Source organism: Centruroides vittatus, unplaced genomic scaffold, assembly GCF_030686945.1.
Source record: "Centruroides vittatus isolate TY-2023 unplaced genomic scaffold, ASM3068694v2 contig_634, whole genome shotgun sequence".
NCBI lineage: Eukaryota > Metazoa > Arthropoda > Arachnida > Scorpiones > Buthidae > Centruroides > Centruroides vittatus.
The window spans coordinates 1,206,473-1,229,465 of record NW_027122389.1 but is presented as its reverse complement, the minus strand read 5'-3'; the positions used below and the strand labels follow the sequence as shown (position 1 = coordinate 1,229,465).

Below are 22,993 nucleotides of genomic sequence, written 5' to 3'. Positions count from 1 at the left end.
GACTAGCTCTGACACTACGAGGCAATGTTGCAAATCACACGATAAAATCAGACATAGAGTACAAAGAAAAAAAATCATCACATTCTCAAAAACAAAAATTATATGCCCATGTTCTGGTAACACAACAAAAAAGCATGGGTCACAGCAATTCTCTTCATGGAATGATTCCATCATACCAGAGGAGAAAAAATATTTGAAAGGCTACTATTTAGAGTCCCTTTAATCCCATTGACAATACACCTGGTCATTGCAGATGAGGATAAAAATATTCAGGTCTCATTCTTACCACCAAATATGAAGTCACTGCTTCAACCACTATACCACACACCTGGTATTTGATTGAATTTGGCCAGCAATTGATGCAGACCCTAATATTGAGCTACTGCAATGCTGGAAGTTCTGAACCATTACAAATGCAATAACCTTTATTAAAGCTACAATAGATGAACTAAAGTCTAAAACAGTCAATGCTTATTGGAAATCCTTATATAGAGTGATATTATGAATTTTAAGGCTTCTGTAGCATTGATGATGAAATCAGAAAAACTGTATGAGCAGCAAGACAACTTGGAAATGGCAAAGAGGATATGCTGCCCAAAAAAGTGAAAAATCATTCAGGAGAGTATTGTGATGAATTCACACCTAAAGGGTTGGAAGAACTTGTCAAATTGTCAACAGAGAAAAAATAAAGTGAGAGACAACTGCAAATTTTGACATTAGAGAAATATATAGAATGGCACAGCAGTTGAAAGTTATAAAAATGTACCACGAGTGTCAGAAGATGGAATGGAACGAGTCATTAAATCATCGGGGCATAACCAAAGACATGCAACTTCTCAAAGTCTTTAACAAATTAAATAAAGGGAAAAAAAATCAGTTAATTGGTTACAATAATCTTCAAAAGCATAGCAAGATTCCATTTTAGAAAATCCACAAATTTCAATATCTTCTACTTGACATCCAGTGATTGTCCTGATTTTCTGTAAAACTATCTTCAAGATGGTTGAGTGATAAACCTGGATTGTCTGAAGCTGACGACCCTTCCAATGTAGTTCAGAAGAATAAAAATAGTTTATCACTACTGTAGCACATTGCTTATGTATCTACAGTTATCCAGTAATTTGTTCATTTAAAGCAGTGGGCTTGCATATTCATCATCATCATCATCATTTCAGATGTTCAAAGAAAATGTTTAAGTACAGTACATTACATGAATAGATAAACAGAAAAAGAAAAATTAAAATATTTTAAAGTTATTTTTACAATTTATGGTATCATACTATTTATTGTTAACAAAGTATTTATTTGCTTTATTTATATTAAAAAAATGTATGATAGGTATGTTAGTGTAGGAAATATACAATAATTAATGGGTTTCACTATTTTACAAATTTCCACTAATATAAAGGGTCTTGGAACATATCAGTTGTGTATGGCAGGTATTAATAAACATATTTTAAAAGAAAAAACTTTGTAAATCAATGATTTAAACACAAAATTTTATTTTTGATTCCTGTAATTTTTTTAGCAGAGCTGAAATTATCTAAAGAATTACTGGAATCAAAAAAAAACTTGCACTTTGCCAGGCACAGAACATTGAGAAATTTATGAACTTCATAAAAAAATGAACTATTTAATAAAAATAATTAACAAAACTTACAACAATGATATGAGTCACTGTAGCTATTGATGCATCACCACCCATCAAAGTTCTTAGAAGAACACCATTAGTACAAAATGTCAATAGTGTTTTTGGAGAAACTCTGAAATAAAATTTATATTTTAAAATATGATATAATGTTTCTATTTAAAATCTAGTTAATAAATTATTTAGCAGTGGGCTTGCATATTCATTTTATATTTCGCACGTATACACTGTACAAATACATTATAATAACCTGCCTCGGACGTTGCCTCCGAGCCGGCATCACACTTTGATCCGGTTACTACCGTGATAAATATCTCCACAGAATGTGGGTGTGGTCACTCTTAGCTTCATTTCTCCCCACAGACCTTACTGGCATAAGTGTCCCTACCAGGAACTTGTGCTCCAGCCTGCATTGCCCTATGGATCAGTAAAATTACTGGGCTCTCCCACCACAACCAGGTGGTGACCATGGCAGAGTTATTATTATTATTATTATTATTATTGACATTACTTATGATGATTTAACAAAAGACAGTTGGCATAGTAGAAAATACCATGAAAGATTAAAACTGTTCACAGAATCAAATCTTATTCTGGATTGTTTTGTCAATGGAACTGACTACTTTTATTTTTGATTTTTATTTTGTTTTCTAAACAGTAGAAGTAAACATAATTATTTTTTCATACTATTTTATATTATATATTTTTATTTTATTTTACTTCTGATATTTTAGATGTACTATAATTCATTAATTTATACTTCCTCACTTCAGTAAAAATTAAATGAAATTAATCCATTACTACAATAGAAGAACATGACAATTTTAAATGCAATAATTAAAATTTCATTTTTTAAAAAGGAATTGGAGTTTTGAGTAGCTTCTGTAAAAATAAACAACTTTGACTTCTTTTCATGATACATGAACTTCTGACAAGCATTCTAGAATCTCTAAAGAGATTTCCAGTGCAATTTTTACAGCAATTTCATGATTTGCAGTCATCTTTACTAAAATAATATCCAAAAACCAACAATAATAACTGTTCAGTTCAAAATTCATTTATAATTACATCCCAACCAGTAAGCTTCATTGCACACAATTATAAAAGCATAATTGATTAAATTTCTGACTGATTTAAACAATATTCCAAAAAGGATTTCCCAAAAAAAATTTTTTTGAAATAGCTTAATGAAAGAGTACTTCAATATAGCTAAATGTACAATTTGAATATTACTTTCTTTTGTTACAACTTATTTATGTAAAACTAGCTTTTCATACTATACTGCAATAAAAAACTAAATGTAAGTGTAAATGTAATAGTGACACAAGGAATCAATTTTTAAACATTACTATAAAATTTTAAATTAATACTGACACACAAAACACATCTTATATACTTACTCCAGTAATATTTAATAGAAATTACAAACATTTTCAGCTGCACTGAGAAGCCTTGCTGAGGTAAAAAGTTATTTCACAGCTAGAACATTCAAAAATGGAGAAACATTCCAAAAAGACTATGATGTAATTTGAAATTAACATTATAAATTAACCAACTCAATATATTATAACATTTACATATGATAAATATAATGGATTAATAAAAATTTTAAATTAATAGTAAAAATATTAGAAATAAAAACAGATGTCTTGTAGGCTTATGATGCATTTTGAAAATCATAAGATAAAGTATGACTTGCTTCAAAACTAGACAATAAAATAAATGATAAACATTATTAACATTACAAGTAAAAAATAAATTAAAGTGTGTAATATAACTTTTAAAAATAAAACCAAAAAAAACTCAAAAGAATGTAGAAATTGGAGTTAAATGAATATCTAATAGGCTTATGAATTAAAGGTATATAAAATGTATTGCTAAGCTTGAGATAAGAGAATGTAATCGTTATTGATGCAACCTCCATTTAGTTTAGCTTTATATATTTCTATAGCTTTGACTATTTGTAATTTCTCTCTATAAAATATCTTATGCAGCTTCATTCCAACAGAAGGACAATCCAGACTCAGATGCATATTGGGCCAGTGCAGTAACACAGTTATGTTTGGAAGTATCATAAAAATGTTCTTTAATTCTCAAATCTAGAAATATATAAGAAGAGTCAACATATGTTAATGGTATGTTGAATCTGGAATCAACCAATAGACTGAAGTATACCCAGAAGCTTGTAATTTGTTTAAGGCATCTTTACCATTAGTAAGTAGCCTGTATACTGTAAAAAAATCTTTTATAAGTAAGATGGAGGTTTAGATTTTTAGCAATCTTCGTATAAAATTAATGCATTTACAGTTGATAATTAAAATTAGGCATTTAGTCACCTTGGTATTCAGCAATGCTTCTCTGGTTGATTCTCTTTCCACAGATCAAGCTAGTCTATTGATTAGTTATGCATTGTAGTTAGTGAATAACTGCAGTCTGTTTAATGTAATTTAGTTCTTGTATTATGCCTTAAGAGTAGGTATGTTTGATTGTTAAAAATACCTTGTATTCATGGCCTTTTTTAAAATTCTTATGCCATTCATAATTTGTGCATGCAAAATGGTGTCATTATCACGTTTTTTAAAGCAGATTAAATGCTTCAGTAAAGTTTCTATCAAGTTTAATGCAGAATTTAATGACGATTTACTGCTCATTACACATTGTTTCAGAATTCTAATGGCACTCATCTACATAGTCCAATACTTTGATGTTTATGTGCAAAAATATCCATCTACTGCATATATATCTTTTTGCATATCAAACAAATAATATGCCTAATAAGATGTTTGAATACTCGTGTGCTAATAATTTAAGCCATTGCTTGGCAAAATTAAAATTTCAATTTCTTTTTAACTCTACTACATATGTTGTTGAATAATGCAGAAGTATTGTGTTCTTTATATAACTGAAATCTAGTATCTGTTTAAACTAAAATTAATGAAAAATGAAACTGTAAAAGCTCTTTACCTGCTTTCTAGTCGAATTTGATATCCAACAGTTTGACCAACTTTCTCATCTCTTTCTGCTGCAACTCTTTCAGCCACAGATAATGTAGCAAGCCGTCTTGGTTGAGTGCATATAATACGACATGGTTGGCCAATTGTATGACAATGATCCAGTATAAACTGTGGTATCTATCAAATATTATCACTTTATATTCATGTAATTATAAAACAAGCATCTTAAAAACCACAACTATATTATCAACATTTTTATTTCATCTTTTAGATAATTTTATAAAATATTTATATAAACAATGTAACAAACTTTATTAAAAATTATATTTTATTATACAAACATCATATTTTCAATAGAAGAAATATGTTCATTATGCTTGAAATTGCTTCTTACAAGGCCAAAAACTTTAAGAAAAATATTAATACTGTCTATTGGCATTATTATTTTTTATTTGAAACATTACTACAAATTCTTTCAAAAAATTACAGATTGTCTTCTTTGGGCATAGAATAATGAAATCTTAATGGAACCTTACAATTAAAATATATGTTAATATGTTCCAAACAGAAAATTTAAAACACTCCATAGGATGAGTCAATACATTAAAAAATAACATTAACAACAACAACAATAGATTAAATAAAAATAAAAAGGAATGGACAAAAAATGTATAATTTAGAATTAACTCAAGTGAAAATTATCATACTAACCTCTTGTATAATGTGTGCCATATTTCTGAAAGGTTGAGCATAGGTTTGTTACACAAACTAAGTGTTGTTATGTAAAGTAACTCCCATATGAAAATGATCCTGAAATCTATGCACTGTTGAAATATGGTGGCATTGACCCATAATACGAGGGCTATTTTTTAAATACGGTCCGTTTGTGAATGAAAGTGAGAATAATGCGCAATCACGGCAGTATGCATGCGCTTCTGCTCCGAGCAAGCTTGGCGCGCGTTTTGACACCATTTGCAGCCATATCGTCTGTCTGTATGCCGAGCTGTAGAAGTTTAAAATGTTCAAGAAAATTGAGTCTCCCGCCGACTGTGAGATACAATCTGTTACTTGATTCTTGAATGCAAGAAACTTGGCAGCAGCGAAAATTCACCATCAGATTTGTGAAGTTTACGGTGATAATGCTACGAGTGACAGTAAAGTTCGAAAATGGGTAAGAATGTTCAAGGATGGGCGAGTTAATGTGCATGATGAGCCACTCCCTGGCCGACCTTCTCTAATTTCTGAAGATTTGATTCGTGATGTGGATAACAAAATTTGAGAAGACCGACGATTCACGATTTCAACATTATCAATTGAATTTCCACAGATTTCAAGGTCAGTTTTGTATACCATTGTTTCGGAGAAACTGAATTATCGAAAATTGTTTTCTCGGTGCGTTCCAAGACTGCTTTCTGACGTTCACAAAACAAAAAGATTAAACAGTGCTTTATCGTTTTGACTCGATACGATCATCCACACAGTCCAGACCTTGCACCCAGTGATTTTCACTTGTTTCGATACTTAAAGGAGTTCCTTGGTGGTCAACATTTCAACGACAAAGAAGAAGTGAAAACTGCAGTTGTGGATTGGGCTTCTTGACAGGCGGCAGATTTCTTTGAAGTCGGAATTCAGAAAATTGTTAAGCGGTATGACAAATGTTTAAACAAAAATGGAAATTATGTAGAAAAGTAGATAAAAGTATGTAAAAAATGGAAAAAAAATATATTTTTAATGATATTTACAGTATTTTCTTCTTATTAAAAAACGGACCTTATTTAAAAAATAGCCTTCATACATTGTAACCATTTTCTAAAGTGTGAAGGTTCGAATATAAGAATAACGAGATTCGATTAAAATTTTATTTTATTTGCCAACCGATTTTCGACAGTTAGGGTTAAATCAAACACAGAAACAAAAAAACGGAAAAACACCGACAAATTTTCTCGTAAAAATTAATCATAAACTATCGTTCCCACGGTAATACTTCCTTGTAGAAGATGAGTTAACTGTTGAAAAATAATTATATCATGTAATTCACCATTGGTCAAAAAGGACTTCCACCCTTGACGTACTTCACAAAATCTCGAACCCAAGATCCCGAAATAAAAGGAAAAACGAACGAAGATGACGCAGAGAGGGAGAGAGAGAAAGAGTTTCGACAACTGTCAAGTGTGTGTGTGCCGTGGATTATCATCTCCCGCCGTTGAAGCCGTCCATTTCATCTATCTACAGTCCATTGACTCTTATTTTCAAGCGAACTCTCGTTCCTCGGACTTTGTGCAAATCTCAGGATCACAAATCTCCGGATCACTAAGGTATTTATCCTGCTCGCGATGTTTTGTAAACTCTCTCTCTCCGATCACTCGAGACGCGGTTTAATAATTCGATTCGATGATATAAATACTTCCAAATATGTTAATTGATGTATTCCCTATCAATCTCAAAATAAACGGGTATTTTTGTTTAATATTAGAAGAGTGTGCGTTTCTTCCTCCATTACCCTCATCATCGGCATCTTATGCTTCCGAAAAACGCGTATCTATCCGCGAGAAGTTTGATAGATTGGTGTCAGTTCCTGACGTAAACCGGATCTTACGATCCCAAATCCGTAACTAATCATTGACCGCTCGAGCCTTAATCATCCTTTTCGACAACCGAGGTCGGACCTCAAGGTCTTGTGCCGTTAAGAGGTAGAGAAGATAGGAATCATCCTCCATCTCCTACCCTCGGTTAACCTCACAAAAGCATTTCTGGCAAGTTCGGCAGAGGTTCTGCAATCTCTGATATCGTCTTGATGCTCTTGAAAGTGGCAAGCAATTTTCTAGTTGTGGCCCTGATATAAAATATTTCTTCTCCCATTTGTGTCTGCTGTAAAGAGACTATGTATACCCCTGACTTCTGCAAAACAGTAAAACTATCCTATCCCTATCAATACATAGCAATCTGCACAAGAAAATCTGTGGTTTTTATAGGAAGCACATACAATACGATGCATTATGGCCCCAAATATCGAATGGATAATTGAGCAAACACCCGACTCTACTTTTGTTATCAATCTTCTAGCAGTTAGTGGAAAAAGAGCTGCAAACAAAATTATTGATGTATTTGAACTAGGATGTTGTATAACCAGCATTGTGTACTGCTGTAACAACCTGACTCAATTCTTTGTGTATAAGCAAAAGTGACAAGGGTATAAATATGCCCTGCAGATAAGAGCAGTACTGGCCACGTTTACATATCTAGGAAGCTGAAAAGAGTTGGTTGGTATGATATAAGAAGGTAGTTCGAATTTGTGGTGCACTGAGAACCTTGATTGCATGGGATGGTACCACCAAAGAATTGTTAACTTTCAATCAATCCCTAGCCAGAGTTTATCCCTCCATTTCATTCTCTATGGAAGAAGAAAAGGAAAGAAAGATTACCTTTATAGATATGTCTATACATAGGACATCTATGCAGCTCGGGTTCTCAGTACACCACAGATTCGAACTACTCCCTTATATCATACCAGCCAACTCCTTTCAGCCTCCCAGATATGTAAACATAGTCATTGCTGCTGCTATCAAACTTAATGCCTCCCTAAACCACAATGCCCAGTGTGATACAGCAAAAAAAGCTAGCATGTTCGTAGTTTTCCTCGGGATACCACCACATCTGTCGACAGCTGTCATTCTGCCACAGACAAAAGTGGAATTCATCTATAAACAATACTCAGTACCATTGAGTGGTCCAGTCGCAATAATGACAACACAAAGCCAGGCATGCAGCCCCGTGTCAAGTGGTTAATGGCACCCCCATTACTGGTTGTTGTGTGCAGCCTGACTTCATGCAACCTGTCATGAATGGTTTGGATGGACACAGATGCATTTGTTGACAGCGACAAGTGATAAGTGGCTTTAAATGTTAAATGCCATGGTAAATGGCTGCCAGTCTGTGTGCTCTATCATCTGCCAGTGCAATCCACTCCCATTTTAGCATGTTCACAGATATTCCTGTATTTATCATGTCACAAATTGCTGGATAGTACTCATGTGTCTAACAGGCATGACAACTGCACGTATCAACAAACCAAGGTCACAAAGCTCCAGGATATGGTCTCATTCCCCAGCAATTAACTAGTGGTATTCAGTTCACTGTTGTCTCCTATGCATTTTTCTATGCTTCTTCAAAAGTTCACACCAATCTGATGCATACTCAAACTTAATCATCTCTGTTATCTCTACCGGTCCTGCAATGTACATGTGGTTATGTGCATTCCTTCATGGTGTTGCGATTTCCATTTTGAGGAGTGTATTTATACCATGTAAATAATTCAAGACTTTTAGCATCGATGTCCTTCTGTTTGCTTCTTCCGATATCATCAGATACTCATCATTAAGGCTATTCTCATATTTGAATGAATTGCTGGAGTTAAACACTATATACCGTGCATACAATCTTCCAGCAAATAATATGTATTTGAATTAAATACAAAACAGAATGTTTTCAACCTCTTTTAGAGACCTGCATCAAGCAACAAACTTTCTGTATTTTAATAAAAGATAAATCTAAGAAACTATCTATTGGCATTAAAGGTAAATACTTTTAATTGACAAATACTTTTGACAGCATATAACCGTCTTCTTCGGGTAATATGGCAGATAGAACATTAGAACTGATAGAAAACATTTTTAAATTGATCTTTGTGCACAAGCATGGAAAATAAACATTACAGATATAAAAATACAAAATTGTATGTTGTTACAAAATAAATATGATATACAATGGTTATGACTAATAAAATAAATGAAATTAATATACACAGAAACAATTGATAGCAATACAAAGAAAATATAAGCACAGACATTAGAGTGCCATTGACATTGCTATGTTTTTGTCACATAACTGCACAACCTATAACTTTAAAAGGTTAAACAGCACAACCCACAGCTCAGGTATATCAAGTGTGGGGTTTTGTATTTAATTAAAATACATATTTGCTGGAAGATTGTATGCATGGTATGTAGTGTTTAATTTATCTATGTTCCAGCTGTTATAGACTTTTATGTTAAATTCCTGGAGTCTAGCATATTCAATTAATGCATCTTGTCATTCTAATGGCCTTCTTTAGACAGAAAAAAACTAATTTAGGAAGTAGTGCCTCACATCCTATGGGTATACAAATTCTGAAGATGGGCAAAAGGAAAACTCAGTTCTTTCTGCATTCTAATAAAAAGTCTAACTTTAAAACAGCAATAAATACATCTACCAAAGAACCTTAATTAATTCCAGAGAGGTTTAATGTGAAACGAAAAACTTTTACACTAATGTTTTTAATCTGAAAATGGATATTTTCAGGTCCTTGTATTCTGTGATGGAATGTACAAATAGAACAAGGATGTTTTTGAAAAATTAAATGAAATAACTTTTGAATACATAAAAATAAATAGAGCAAGGTACAAAAGTGACTAAAAATAATACAAAATTAGAAAGTAATAAATTAAATTATATAAATATACATGAGAATATTCAGTTATACTATCACTACATCATGATTGTTACATCATAGTCAATCACATGGCCATGTACTGTATTTTCATGGAATGACTGGCATGCCACATAAAAACAGGGAACCCAGCTTGCTAGAAACCCCAGGTTACTGACATACTGGTTAAACTGCAACTAAAATATAAAATAAATCAGATCTAACAAAACTAGTTGTTAATTAAACATTAAAGAAAACATTCTTCCAAGTACAATGAAATAATAACATTGTAATTTGACTGACTTAAAATCAGAGAGTTTTTGTTTACAAGACAACAAAACAATTAATGACTTGTTGACAGCAGCACAGCAGCAGTTGTTGTTGTTGTTAGTGTGTCAGTTTGGGCTACACTGACCATCTACCTCAACCTTAAAAATAACATTTTCTTCTCAAATTTCACACAAAACTGATGTTTATTGCTGTAAGCTGAGATAATTTACAGCAAGTTTTGTAAATTTAATGTGTTTATTTTTGTGTTTTTGAGTCAAATAACAATAAAATACACAAAAAAAGCACTTTCGCAATTCCACAAGTATTTTATGTTGTTAGAAAGAATATAAAATGAAGAAATTAGCACCCTCTACAGAGGAATGTATAACATTACTGAATGTAAAACATCACAGCATGCTGACATTCCCTGGGATAAATCAACATTCTGGTTTTTACTATACAAAAGTATCTGATTTCATGGTCTCCCCAGATAAACTGACATGCTGGTCATTCCGTGAAAATATGGTAGAAATTGCCACACACAAAAGTTGTTGTTTGTCTTAAAATTAATACAATGCCTCTTTTCCTCAGATTTTAAAAGATACTAAATAACTTTCAGGAGCAATCCTACCATCTTTAGCATTCTTGGGAATGGAAAAGATAACATTACTTAGGACATACTTAGGATACCAGGAGTGTTTAAAATTCCTTTGATGGACAAGTGATTTAACTGCAATCTTGACTACATTCGTTCAATAACACAGTCTCTCAAAACAAAACTAGAACACAAACATGACATTGATAAAAAGAAACACACCACCACCTAGCCAGTAGTGCACCCAGGGGTGGACCAAGGGGCCCTGGCACCCCGAAAATAGAAGGAACGAAACACTAGTAAATTTTCCAAAAATATTTTTGTAATTAAAATGCATTTTTTTTATTTATACTATGTTCTATCTTCTATTTCTATATTATTTATGAATTAACAATTACATAAGATAAAAATTTTATTAAATTTACATTAAAAATTTTTTTATCTGTTCAACTCGGCTCCCCCCGAAATTAAATCTTAAGTGCACTACAGACTCTAGTAATGTAAAACTGACAATGACATGTGAGAGGTCGGAATTGACAAAATTTTATTCAAAAATTTTTTCAAAAAAAAAAAAAAACACGCTAGGGATATGATTATATCTTTTCCGACAGACTTGCTTCCTTGTTTGTGGGTGACACATCGAATATGTCACCAGGAATCAAATGCAAAAATCACCATTGAACGTGAAAAACGATTTTACCAAAAAAAAAAAACAAGAGTTGCAAGGGGGAAGACCTCCAAATAAAAGAAAACGTCCAATGACACGACAGAGGCGTTCGTCGTCATCCAGTCGTCATCAACTTTTTTCCTAATGTGTGTCTTCCGAACTGCCGTTTCAGCCGTCACCACTTGCCACTGTCCAAGAAAACGAGAAAAAAAGATTACCCTCCAAACTGAGTTGCCAACCTTTCGTCGATTTGTGCATTGATACGTCTAGGACCCACGAGTGTTTCAAAGTATTTATCATCTCACGAACTTACTGTGAGCTCTCTCTCAGTTAGGGTCACATTAGATTTATCCCTTTAGCAATTGTGCTAAGCATCTAAAATACTTTTTAGCCATTGTGCTAAGCTTCTGAAATGATTGTAAAACTTGTAAACAATAGTGAGGTTGAGGTCGAAGTTTTCAATGTGAAAACGTGAATTAGATGGCATTAAGTGGCGCTTTTCTGTTAGCCTAGAAGTTTGGCAATGGCCTTTGGAATGTCGAGCATAATTCCACTGACTCACTTAACTTAAATGGAGCAGTCCATCCTTCCTGACAGTTCGTCAGGAGGTTGGTACTCCAACTTTATTCACGACCTTGCTTCGCATCTTGCTTTGCAAGGGTTTAAATACATACATGCGGACGTAGCCGCTATATTATTATCCCGACATTGTTATCTAATTTATAATTTATTTGTATCCGGATAATGTTGATGAGTTCGAAAGTTCACTCATGTTAGAATGTTTGTTAAGTTTTTGAGTAGTGACAGTTTGTCTTTTCCTTGTCTAAGCTCCTATGAACTCCCCTAACATATTGTGCACAATACTCACTTCGGTATTAAGAGGATCCTTATGTCTTATTGTGTTGTTCTATGGTATTAGTGTGTATTTCTTCTTCCTCCCCGTTGTGTTTTATCGCTGTTTTCCTGTCCTCCGTTTCGTTGTATTCCATCCTTTCTCATCGTACTATTCTGTCGTTCCCATTGACATATTCTGTCGCACGTTCTCGATACTTACTTTGGTGAGGATAGGGGTTTCCCGTCTTTATCGTTGTGTGCTATCATAGTATTCTGTGATTATTCCTCCTAGTTGTTGTGTTATATCTTTCTGCTGACATTGTATTCTATCATGGAGTTTTATTGGTATTTTCCCTTCGTTGTTAATCTTGTAAATGTGTTTGCAGTTAGTATTTCATATGAAACCATTTCTTGTTTCAGCGCGTTTTCTCAGAACGCACTGGTTGAGTTCTTACATGTATTCCATTATATATTAGTTGTCGGTTATTATGGTTATAGAAACAATAATAATATTAATTGCTTTATAATACAGTGGAGGGTGTATCACTATAATCTATGGTCGGCTACGAAAGTTTATTTCACAAACTATTCCAATAGTTGATAGGAATATGTTAGATAAGGCACCTATGTGGTGCAGGTGGTTTTGATGATTTAATTTACTTAAGTGAGCAGTGCAGAGTATATCACTATAGTCTAAAGTCTGCTATGAAATATATTAGCACCGTCTCATACTATTGATGTTGAAGAGGTGAACAATTTGGCATTTATGTCGTTCAAATGATTTAGTTATGTACATTTGCGGAAAGTATCCTAGGCAATTTGAATTAGTGTAGAAATCACCTATGTGTTACGGTAGAGAGGTGAAAGTCCCATTGCAGATTTTATGTATTTCACCGAACTTTTGGACCTATTTTATATATAGAGTTCAGCAATCCCAAGGAAAGCACTGAGAATTAACTTATAAAGAGGATGGAGGTGAAATGGAATGTCCTAAACTCAGCATTGAATGTGAACACTAAAGACCTGTTACCAATTTGTACTACCCTAACTGCTACAACAGAAACATTCACAGACTGTATTCATCCCTTAGGAAGAGCTAGTTTTTATCGAGATAATTTCGATTATAGAGGTTTCCCAGCATAAATTAGCTAACTGTTATTTACTTATGTGAATATATTTTTTTTTCTATATTTTTTTCTATATTCTATTTTTATAGCTTATTTTAATAAATTCATTAAAATGATAGTAGATATGCTCATTATTGATCAAGATTCGTTTTCGTACTGGCCATTGATATCCTTCTTTATTGCATATCAGCATTAAATTATGTCTTGGTAATTCATATCTGATACAGTCCATTAGTATGTGTGTTGGGGTTTCCTCAGTTCCGCAGTTTTCGCAAAGACCGTCACTCCCATGATTAAATCTTCTGTGGTAGTCTGCAAAATCTCCGTGTCCTGTCAGAAATCTTGTATTTTTATGGTGTATAATAAAGTAACTATTCGTAACTCTTTGGTTTATATCCGGTAGATATTCAAATAGTTCTCTGCCTGTTCTTGACTCTTCCCATCTTCTTTGCCAAATGATTAAATATTTATTTTTTATTTCTCTTTTTATATATTGCTCTGACAGCTTACTGTATATTTCCTTTAGTGTTAAATCACTGGCCTCCTTTGCCAAGTTATCCGCCTTCTCGTTGCCAATGTTTCCCATATGGGCTTTAACCCAACTAAGTTGTATCTTATTTATTCCAATTATGATGTTTTGTCTAATACTGTTTATAAGTTCATGCGTATTGTTTGGGTCATTAAGTGCCTTTAGTATTGATTCACTATCCGTGCATACTAGTATTTGTAGATTCTTCTTGTTTGTATTGATCCACTTTATTGCCTGGTGGATTGCAACCAACTCTGCTTGGTAATTATTACATCTGTTATCTAGTTTAAATTTTTTGTGATATTGCTCACGTGTTCTTGTAAAATAGATGAAGGCGGCACCCACTCCCGTTGAACTTCTTGAACCGTCCGTATATACTCTGTGAGGGTGTGATTCATTGTATTGTATGATTTTGATATGTTTCCATTCGAATCTTTTCAGATGTTGATGCACTTTTAGTTTCTGTTCTATTATGTCTCCGTTTCTGAGGATATCATGGGAATTTATATTCTGTTTAATTATATTTCTGGTGTCTCTTCTTTTATTCACTTCCAGATCCAACGGTAGCAGTCCGGCCATTACACATAAAGCGTCGTTAGATGTAGTGCTATATGCACCTGTAATTCTTAGTAAAATTTTTCTTTGGAGACTAATTATTTTTCTTTTTGTGTGTATTAGATTTACTCTTTTCCCCCATACTTGTGCACCATACGTGACAATTGGTATGATGACACCTTTATAAATTTGTATTAATGCTTTCCCACTCCTGCCCCATTCTCTTTTCGCTACCTTGGCAATCTCTTGGAATAAGTTACCTACTTTATTCTTTATTTGTTCTATCTGTGGTGTCCAGAGGAGTTTATTATCTATTGTTATTCCAAGATATTTTATTTGAGTTGTGCATCTGATTACCTTTCCATTCATTTTTATGGTTGGTTGTCTACGTTCAATTTGACATTTTGTAAAGGCAATGGCGTTTGTTTTGTCCGGGTTGAATTTTAATTTGTTCCTTTTCCCCCAATTAACTATTTTTTCTAAGGTCCTATTGCATTCCTCCTCTACTCTTAATCTGCTACCTGCCGAACAAACTACCATTATATCGTCTGCGAAGGCTGTAATTTTGTTATCTTTTAGAGAATTATCATTTAAGAGATCGTTTAATATTATAGACCAGAATAGCGGGCCCGAACACGAACCCTGCGGGCATCCCATAGTCATGTCTTTTTCTATTATAATATTTGAGTATTCTATGAAGGCCTTCCTGTTTGTTAAGTAGTCACATATGAGTGCGTAGAGATTACGTGGGCAATTTAGTTCTTCTAGTTTTGTATGGAGGAGAGGCCACCATGCATTATCAAATGCGCCCTCTATATCTAAGCTTAAAGCTATGACCCATTTGTATTTTTGTTTGTCTGTTTCAATTTCGTCTATAACTTTTGATATGGCGTCTTCGGCTGAACAGCCTTCTCGAAACCCGTATTGATTTTTATTTATCCATTTCATTGAACCTAGCCATGCTGTAAGACGATAGACTATCATTTTGTCTAGAATTTTCCCCATTACCGGTAGAAGGGAAATTGGTCGATAACTTCTCGGATCCCGTTTGTCTTTGTTTTTCTGTTTATATATTGGTATGATTTTTGCTTGTTTCCATTCTGATGGAAATATTGCGTATTGTAGGCATTTATTATATAGAGTGTGTAATAGCGATGGAATCTTATTATTTATGATATTCACCATTTCTATTGTTATTAAATCGTGACTGGGAGCCTTTCCTTTCTTAAAATTCCACTGACTATCCAAACACCATTGTCAAACTTCTAGGCTTACAGGAATGCGGCGCAGAACGTCCAACATACACGTTTTCACGTCGAAAACTTCAGCCTCAACCTTGCTAATATCTTATAAATCATCATAGAACTTGTAAATAATGTCTATCAATAAACAAATATTTTTGTTAAATGTTAATTTGCGAGGGTGTACTTCTTCTGGCCGTTTCCATCTGCCTCCATTCCGAATCCGAAAGCCTACATGCATGACCGCTCATGCAACTTCTAACATAATGGCCATCGAAATTTCCATGTCCAGAAGACACGGCGGTGTCAGTCCTGACAAGGCATCAAAGAGGTACCGACCCTGCGGTCACACATGTGACCGCAGGGTCAGGCACCTCTGCATACCTTCCTAAACAAAGCTTTCATCATCAAATGCTGAAGACATTCTGACTCCATCAAGATACTTAGTCTTGAAGATTTTAAATCTGAGAAAAAGAGGCATTGTATTAATTTTAAAGATAAGCAAAAACTATCTTATGCATGGCAATCCCCATATGACCATGCTACCAACTAACTTAGGACGTAACATCATGATGTAGTAATAGTATAACTGAATGATCTCATGTATATTTATATAATTTGATTTTATTACTTTTTGGACTGCAATTTGAAAAAATTGTAGACCTATAAATTCCTACTGCCATCTGTTCGTCTTTCCTTAATGTTGAGAATACAGTTAGATAGATGAAATCAGAGAATGGATATTGAAACCTTAAGTACAGGAGGCCCTGATTAACTATATGCAAACTTACTATGCAAACCAGAAGTCACATTATTCAAAACTTTTCCTCTGAAAGCAGTTAATAAATGACTGGCACAACTCTATTGTTAAAGAAAAACTATGAAGTACAGGAGCAAGACACTCAGTACTAATTTGGGATAAAAAGCATATATTTTAAATTAAATAAATTAAAAATATGAATAAAAATTTCAGCTTAGCTTCATGATGATATCACAATAAAATTCAAGAGTTCGATTTTACACTGATCTTTGGATAAGCAAGAGAAGAGAAAATTATCATACAGGCGTTAAACTACGTATAAATATCACTATAATTGCTAGCGCTTTCTACAAATCTACTTCCATCATCATCAAGCAAATAAAAATATTTAAAAATCCTTTTCCGAACAAAGATTTTGATTTAAAAGTAACAGCATTAGTCATTTGGAACAAAAGTTAAGTTTAGTTTTGTTCCAACTAAGTTTGAACAACAAAACGTAAAGAATATAAAATTGACCTATGACAATGCACATGCGCTATAATTTGCTGAGAAGTGGAGCTAGAGATGGTGTTTTAATCTTTTATACAAGTTGACCCACATAACAGGCAACTCAAGCATGGGGGAGTTGCACAGATTTAGTAAAACGGTAAAGAGGGCCTCTCAAATATACACCAGGCTCCTGTTATCGCAATGCCTGAGCATTACAACATGGTCCCACAGCGAGGTGTGATGGTGTTGTAATACCATACTTGCTAGTTCAGTGTCACACCTGCCTGTCCTGATGGAATGCTGGTGTCCAGAGATGCTGCAAGATAACATTCTGGTTGTCGGTTCTATGTAGTGGGTGTGAATACCAGACATTGTGTTTTCCAATGGGACTGCTATGCAATGACAAGGATGCTGCTTCCATACTTGAGAAGTCCTGAATATACTCTATCATATATCCAGGACTTCTCAAGTATGGAAGCAGCATCCTTGTCATTGAGTAGCAGTCTCCTGAGATTTGGCCGTGGAGTGACCAGCAGAAATAGCTCATGTTGTCTAAAAATAAGGCAAATGCGAACAGTGAATTGGCCACAGAACGGCAATGAGGGATGGATTATGGTGCATTCCTTTGGGTTGTGTAAAGTGGTGGCAGGAAAAAGATGTTTTAACCTTGTTCAAGATAAACTTATATTTGTAATTAGTATAACCTGCCGCATTTACTGCTGAGCGAATGGCAGTAAGTTCGTTATTGATGCCAGCTTGTGTAGAAGGCAACAGGAAAGCCCTTCTAATTAAAGGGGCTATAGCTGCATTGATATAGTGCTGCGGATGGTATGCTGTAGCAGGGATTACAGGGGGTATGTTGTTAAATTTATGAAACACGGAGTACATTATACCTCCCTGGGACTTGGAGATGTTTAGATCAGAAAGAAACACTCGGAAGAGATATTATTTTTCTAGTCTTCCTTAAAACAGTAGGAGTTGGGTCAACCTGTAGAACTACCACATGTGATTGGCTGATCTTTATACCTCCCTGGGATAGAGATCTAAACATCTCAAGTCCCAGGGAGGTATAATTAACCTCTTGTAAATTTTGGCTGGTATCACAATATTTGGAAAATATAAGTAAATTGGAAAAAAATAAGATAAAATTTCAAAGTTCCATACCCATTTTATTGTTCCAGCACTTTGATCTAATGCACAAAAGTTTTCAGCCCTCTTGATAGATGACCTTCGTGTATATTACATATATTGTGGCAATAACATGTAAATTTTTTATTAGTACTTGCCATCTGTTATTAACATTTTAAATTTAGCTTTTTAATTTTAAATTTGAAACAATCCTGCATTCAAATTTTGGCTTTGGAAAAATGTCTAATACAGTAATATACCCGAAGATATGCATTCTTTAGGGAGCTAAAAACATTTTACTATAAACCCCTTCAATTTTCTTTCCAATGGGACAGAGAAGGTTTTAGATCCTAGAAATAACCCTAACACAATGATAATGCTAGTCATACTACTCATATTTTCTCATTAAATGCTGACAACTGAGTCATAAAATCATATGGTTAGCTATTCCTAACTATTCTTACTTTCATAAGAAAAGGGTACCATGTTTATATAAATATTATTATAATGTATACATTCTAGATATCTTCACTAATATATATAAGATGGACCATAATCATGTCCCCTATTTTATTTTAAAGCACCATGTTGAAATTCACACACACACAAAATTACATATTACAAAATACATCCTGGTAAAGGATTGCATATATCACACCATGCAATGTTCTTTACAAAAATATTCTTTAAAATATTTTGAGCAACAGTATTTGCTCAGTAATGAAGTCTTCCTTCTTGAGATGAAGCTTTACCTTATTAAATATGAGAGATTCTTGAAATTCCAAATAACTCTTGCCCAGATAATGAATTGGACACAGTAGTGATATCCCACAGTGGGGAGAAATAATAAACTCATTATAAAAATATATATATATATATATAACTATTTTAATATAGCAAATAACGATATCAAAAATGAGATATACATATAATAAGCAATAAACCTTTTACAAATATGATAATTGCACAGCACCAACACAGTAAGAGGATTTTGATTAAAAATAGTACACTCAACTCAGTGACAGAGCTGGAGAGTCTGTTAATAACAGCCCCCAAAATCATAAAATTGACAAATCTTACATTAATTTTTAAGTCTGGTAATTTCTGGCAGTCTGCTGTGATCACTTCTCAATTGCTGCACACAATCATAGGGTGCCTAAGTTTCACCTATTCTTGATAAGTACATGGTCTGCAGCACTCTCCTCTTCACTCTCTCCACATGGACTTGTTACAACAAGGCTCTGTTTTTCCCTCCCCCCAAGTCCCTCACACACTTCCTTTCATCCTCATATTCTCTGGGTTATCTTGATGCTACTGGTTCTTTCACTTAGACCAGATGGGGGTGTCACCAATATTAAGGCATAAGACACACCATGACCTCTGAGACCATCCAACATTATCCTGAAAGAATCTTCTGGGGTTTTATGATTACTGTATTTTCTGGCATATAAGACGACTGGGCGTATAAGACGACCCCCGACTTTTACAGTTAAAATATAGAGTTTGGGATATACTCGCCCTATAAGACACACCTGGCACATAAGACGACCCCCGACTTTTGAGAAGATTTTCCCGGGTTAAAAAGTCGTCTTATACGCCGGAAAATACGGTAATCACATTTATGCAACAAAGCTACTCTATTCAAGAGATTATGAACAGAATTATAGCAACTGTGCATCTTTTCCCTCAAAGAATTTTGACATTTCTAGAATGTTGTCAAAATTCTTTGAGGAAAAAACACAGCATGAGCACATGTATTAACTTTGTAAATGGCCTTAATTGAAATGAAGTAAAACTCAAAAATCCCTCAATAATAATATGTTTTGTAATACCACATAATTTAATTTATATGAATTTCAACACACTTTAAACTAAAATAAGGGGCATAATTATGGCCATACTGTGCATTAATATTAAATTAAAATAATTTAAGTTAATGAAAAATTAAATGAAATGAGATACTTAATTTAATTTACTCTACTGAAAATACCTGAGTAGTTTTGCCACAACCAGTATCGCCAGTAATTAATACTACTTGATGGCAGAAAATTGTTTGCACTATCTCATCTCTATATGAAGCAATTGGCAAATTTTGTTTAAAGGTGAAAAGATCTGAATCTCCTCTTCTAGGAGGAATTTGAGGTATACCATTATTTAACCTTCCAGTAGTTCTATTCACATCACGAGCTAAAAAAATAAAATTAATTTTTGCAATTCTTTTTAATAACAGTAATAATAGTAAATAAAAATTTTCAAATATTTAATTATTAACTAACACACAACAGCAAATGTTCATCACTGTCTTCCAATTCATATATATCAGTTTTTCAAAAGAAGACTGTCTTGATGGGAAAAGCCTCTGTGTCCTTGAGTTTTGGGCTTTTTAAAGGTTTCACATCCACAATCAGATGTTCTAGTTGGTCAAAATTACCTCAATTGGTCCATAGTTTGTTGCCAGGACTATTCAGGACCTAATTTGAAGATATGACACCAGTTGGAGATGTTATTGAATTGTTGTAATTTCCACCCGTAACCGAAAGTTAAGCATATTTTCCCATTATACATATCACAAGACGCATTCATATGACATTTGGTTTCATTAAACATTTCATTTGTTGTTTTCATGATCATTGGAGAAAAGGTCAAACTCCCATTTGACACTCTCTCTCACAAAATGACTTTTCTTGCAATGTTTTACCAACCAAGAATATTTTAAAATAAATAATTCTCTCTTTTGACATTTTCTGGTCTGACCTTTTTGCCACGCTCCGTTTCTCTGTACTAAGTTTTTACCGTATTTATACAATTGCACTGTTTCAAAATAAATAACTTTATGGTTTTCATATAATAACTTTTCTGTTTAATTTGATATATAATATGTAAAGATTCATTGATATAGTTTGGATTTTAGATAGTTTAAATTTCATGTAAACAAATGAATATAAGAAAGTTTTGGTTTTTTCACATTTGCATTATTCAAAAAGTTCATGATGGAATTTGATTGAATGATGTTATTTTTATTCTATCGGACACTTTCTAGTATCTGACAAAAATTTACGATGGCACGTCCAATAGAGATTTAGTTTTTGATTTTTTAGAACACCATTCCACTTCATCAGAGTAGTTCGGCTTAGCACTCCATAGAAAATACATTGAACTGCCATAATTATGACATTTTGTTTATCCTTAGTTAAAGTCTTTCAGTTGATATAAAAAAAAACAAAAAGAGTTTTTTAAATTGCAATTGCAAAACGAGTTTTTTAAAAAAAAAACTCTTTTTGCAATTGTTTTTTGGAATTATATATCCATATCCAGTATATGAATATATCGATTCTATACCGACTGCCAGCCATGTCTAGTAAAACATTAGTTTAATTACTTATTATGTCTTTAAAGTTAATTTTTGTATAATCAGATAATAAAGTATTTACTTTTTGTCAAATGCAAGTATTAGTACGTGAAAACTATCGTATGTCTTCTTCATTTTAATTTAACATTTTAAATTTTTTTGTTTGTCTAATTATCAATCATGTTGCACTTTTCTTATGTTCATTATTACATTAATGTAAATTGTTTTATCCTACAGTATATTTCAGACGTGGACAAATGCGGCTCTTTTTGCGTTACGTGCGGCTCTTGCCGAAAGTGTTAATTTCTGTTTTTTATTATTATTTTTACAATTTTATTTTTATAATTTTGTGAAAATATGTTTATTAAAAAATTCAATATTTGTTTTATATTATATTTATATTATATAATAAAATCGCAAGCCTTACCATACTATCCACCACGACAGTACAGAACTGCGGCTCCGTGCATTTTGCAAAACCTACATTTCAGCTCCCACTGAACTCTTGCTTGCCCACACCCCTGGTATATTTAATATAACTTTCAATTAATTAAATGAATTAAATGACAATTATTAATATAAACTAGATATTTATTTAAATGTTTTAGAATTCTTCTTTACATGAAACTGTGTCAATCTTCTTATTTGATTATTTCTCACAATGAAGTGTAATATATCAATAAATGACAAAAAGCTTTCTTTACATCTGTTTAATTCTTTTTTTACATTTGCCAAGACAATTTATTTTAGAATTATATCTGTTGTGAAATTTTCCTTTGTTCTTTTAAAGGAATGTAAGGCATATGTTCATGGACCTCACAGGGAGTACAAAGTCGAATGTATGTCATACGATATTGGACTAGAAAGTGTTAAAATAAATTTTGGTTGCCGTTTTAGATCCTGGTTGGGGCCTCACGTATGGTTACAACACTTCTGAATGTAATATGTCAATTGACACTTGTAGCACAGTCAGATGTAACAGTCCAAATCCTTGTTATAAAAACGTTGAAGTTTTTCATAATTCCACACACATTTACATCCAAGTGGCAGTTGGTTCTCTGATCTGTACGTGGAAATTTGACCATGCACTAATTGTAAGGATGGTGACTTCACGCCAATCACTGAATAGGCAAGAGACGAGAAAATTAACATTCGGGCATTAAACTATGTAGGAATATCGCTATAATTACTAGTGCTTTCGACGAAACTATTTTCATCTTCGTCAGGTAGATAATAACGGTTAAAATCCTTTTTCAAACCAAAAATTTTTTGAAATAAACAAACCGCTTTAGAACTTTGGAACGAAATCAATGCTGGAACAGAGCGAGAAGAAATTTAAACATGCGTGCGTGGTGACGTAGCGCATGCACTATAAAATACTGA

The 22,993-nt window shown here is 33.3% G+C and overlaps 1 protein-coding gene across 1 annotated transcript in view; it reads right to left on the bottom strand.

Moving 5' to 3' along the window:
* LOC136979739 (3'-5' RNA helicase YTHDC2-like) overlaps positions 1–22,993 on the bottom strand; it is a gene marked incomplete at its 3' end in the record, with an annotated part of 73,591 nt that overhangs the window by 31,057 nt on the left and 19,541 nt on the right. Inside the window, exons 5-7 of the mRNA XM_067275760.1 lie at positions 20,252–20,448; positions 4,613–4,779; positions 1,661–1,763 (exon numbers count right to left, since the gene is read on the bottom strand). Of these exons, the coding sequence (XP_067131861.1) occupies positions 1,661–1,763; positions 4,613–4,779; positions 20,252–20,448 (467 nt within the window). The remainder of the gene's footprint in view (positions 1–1,660; positions 1,764–4,612; positions 4,780–20,251; positions 20,449–22,993) is intronic.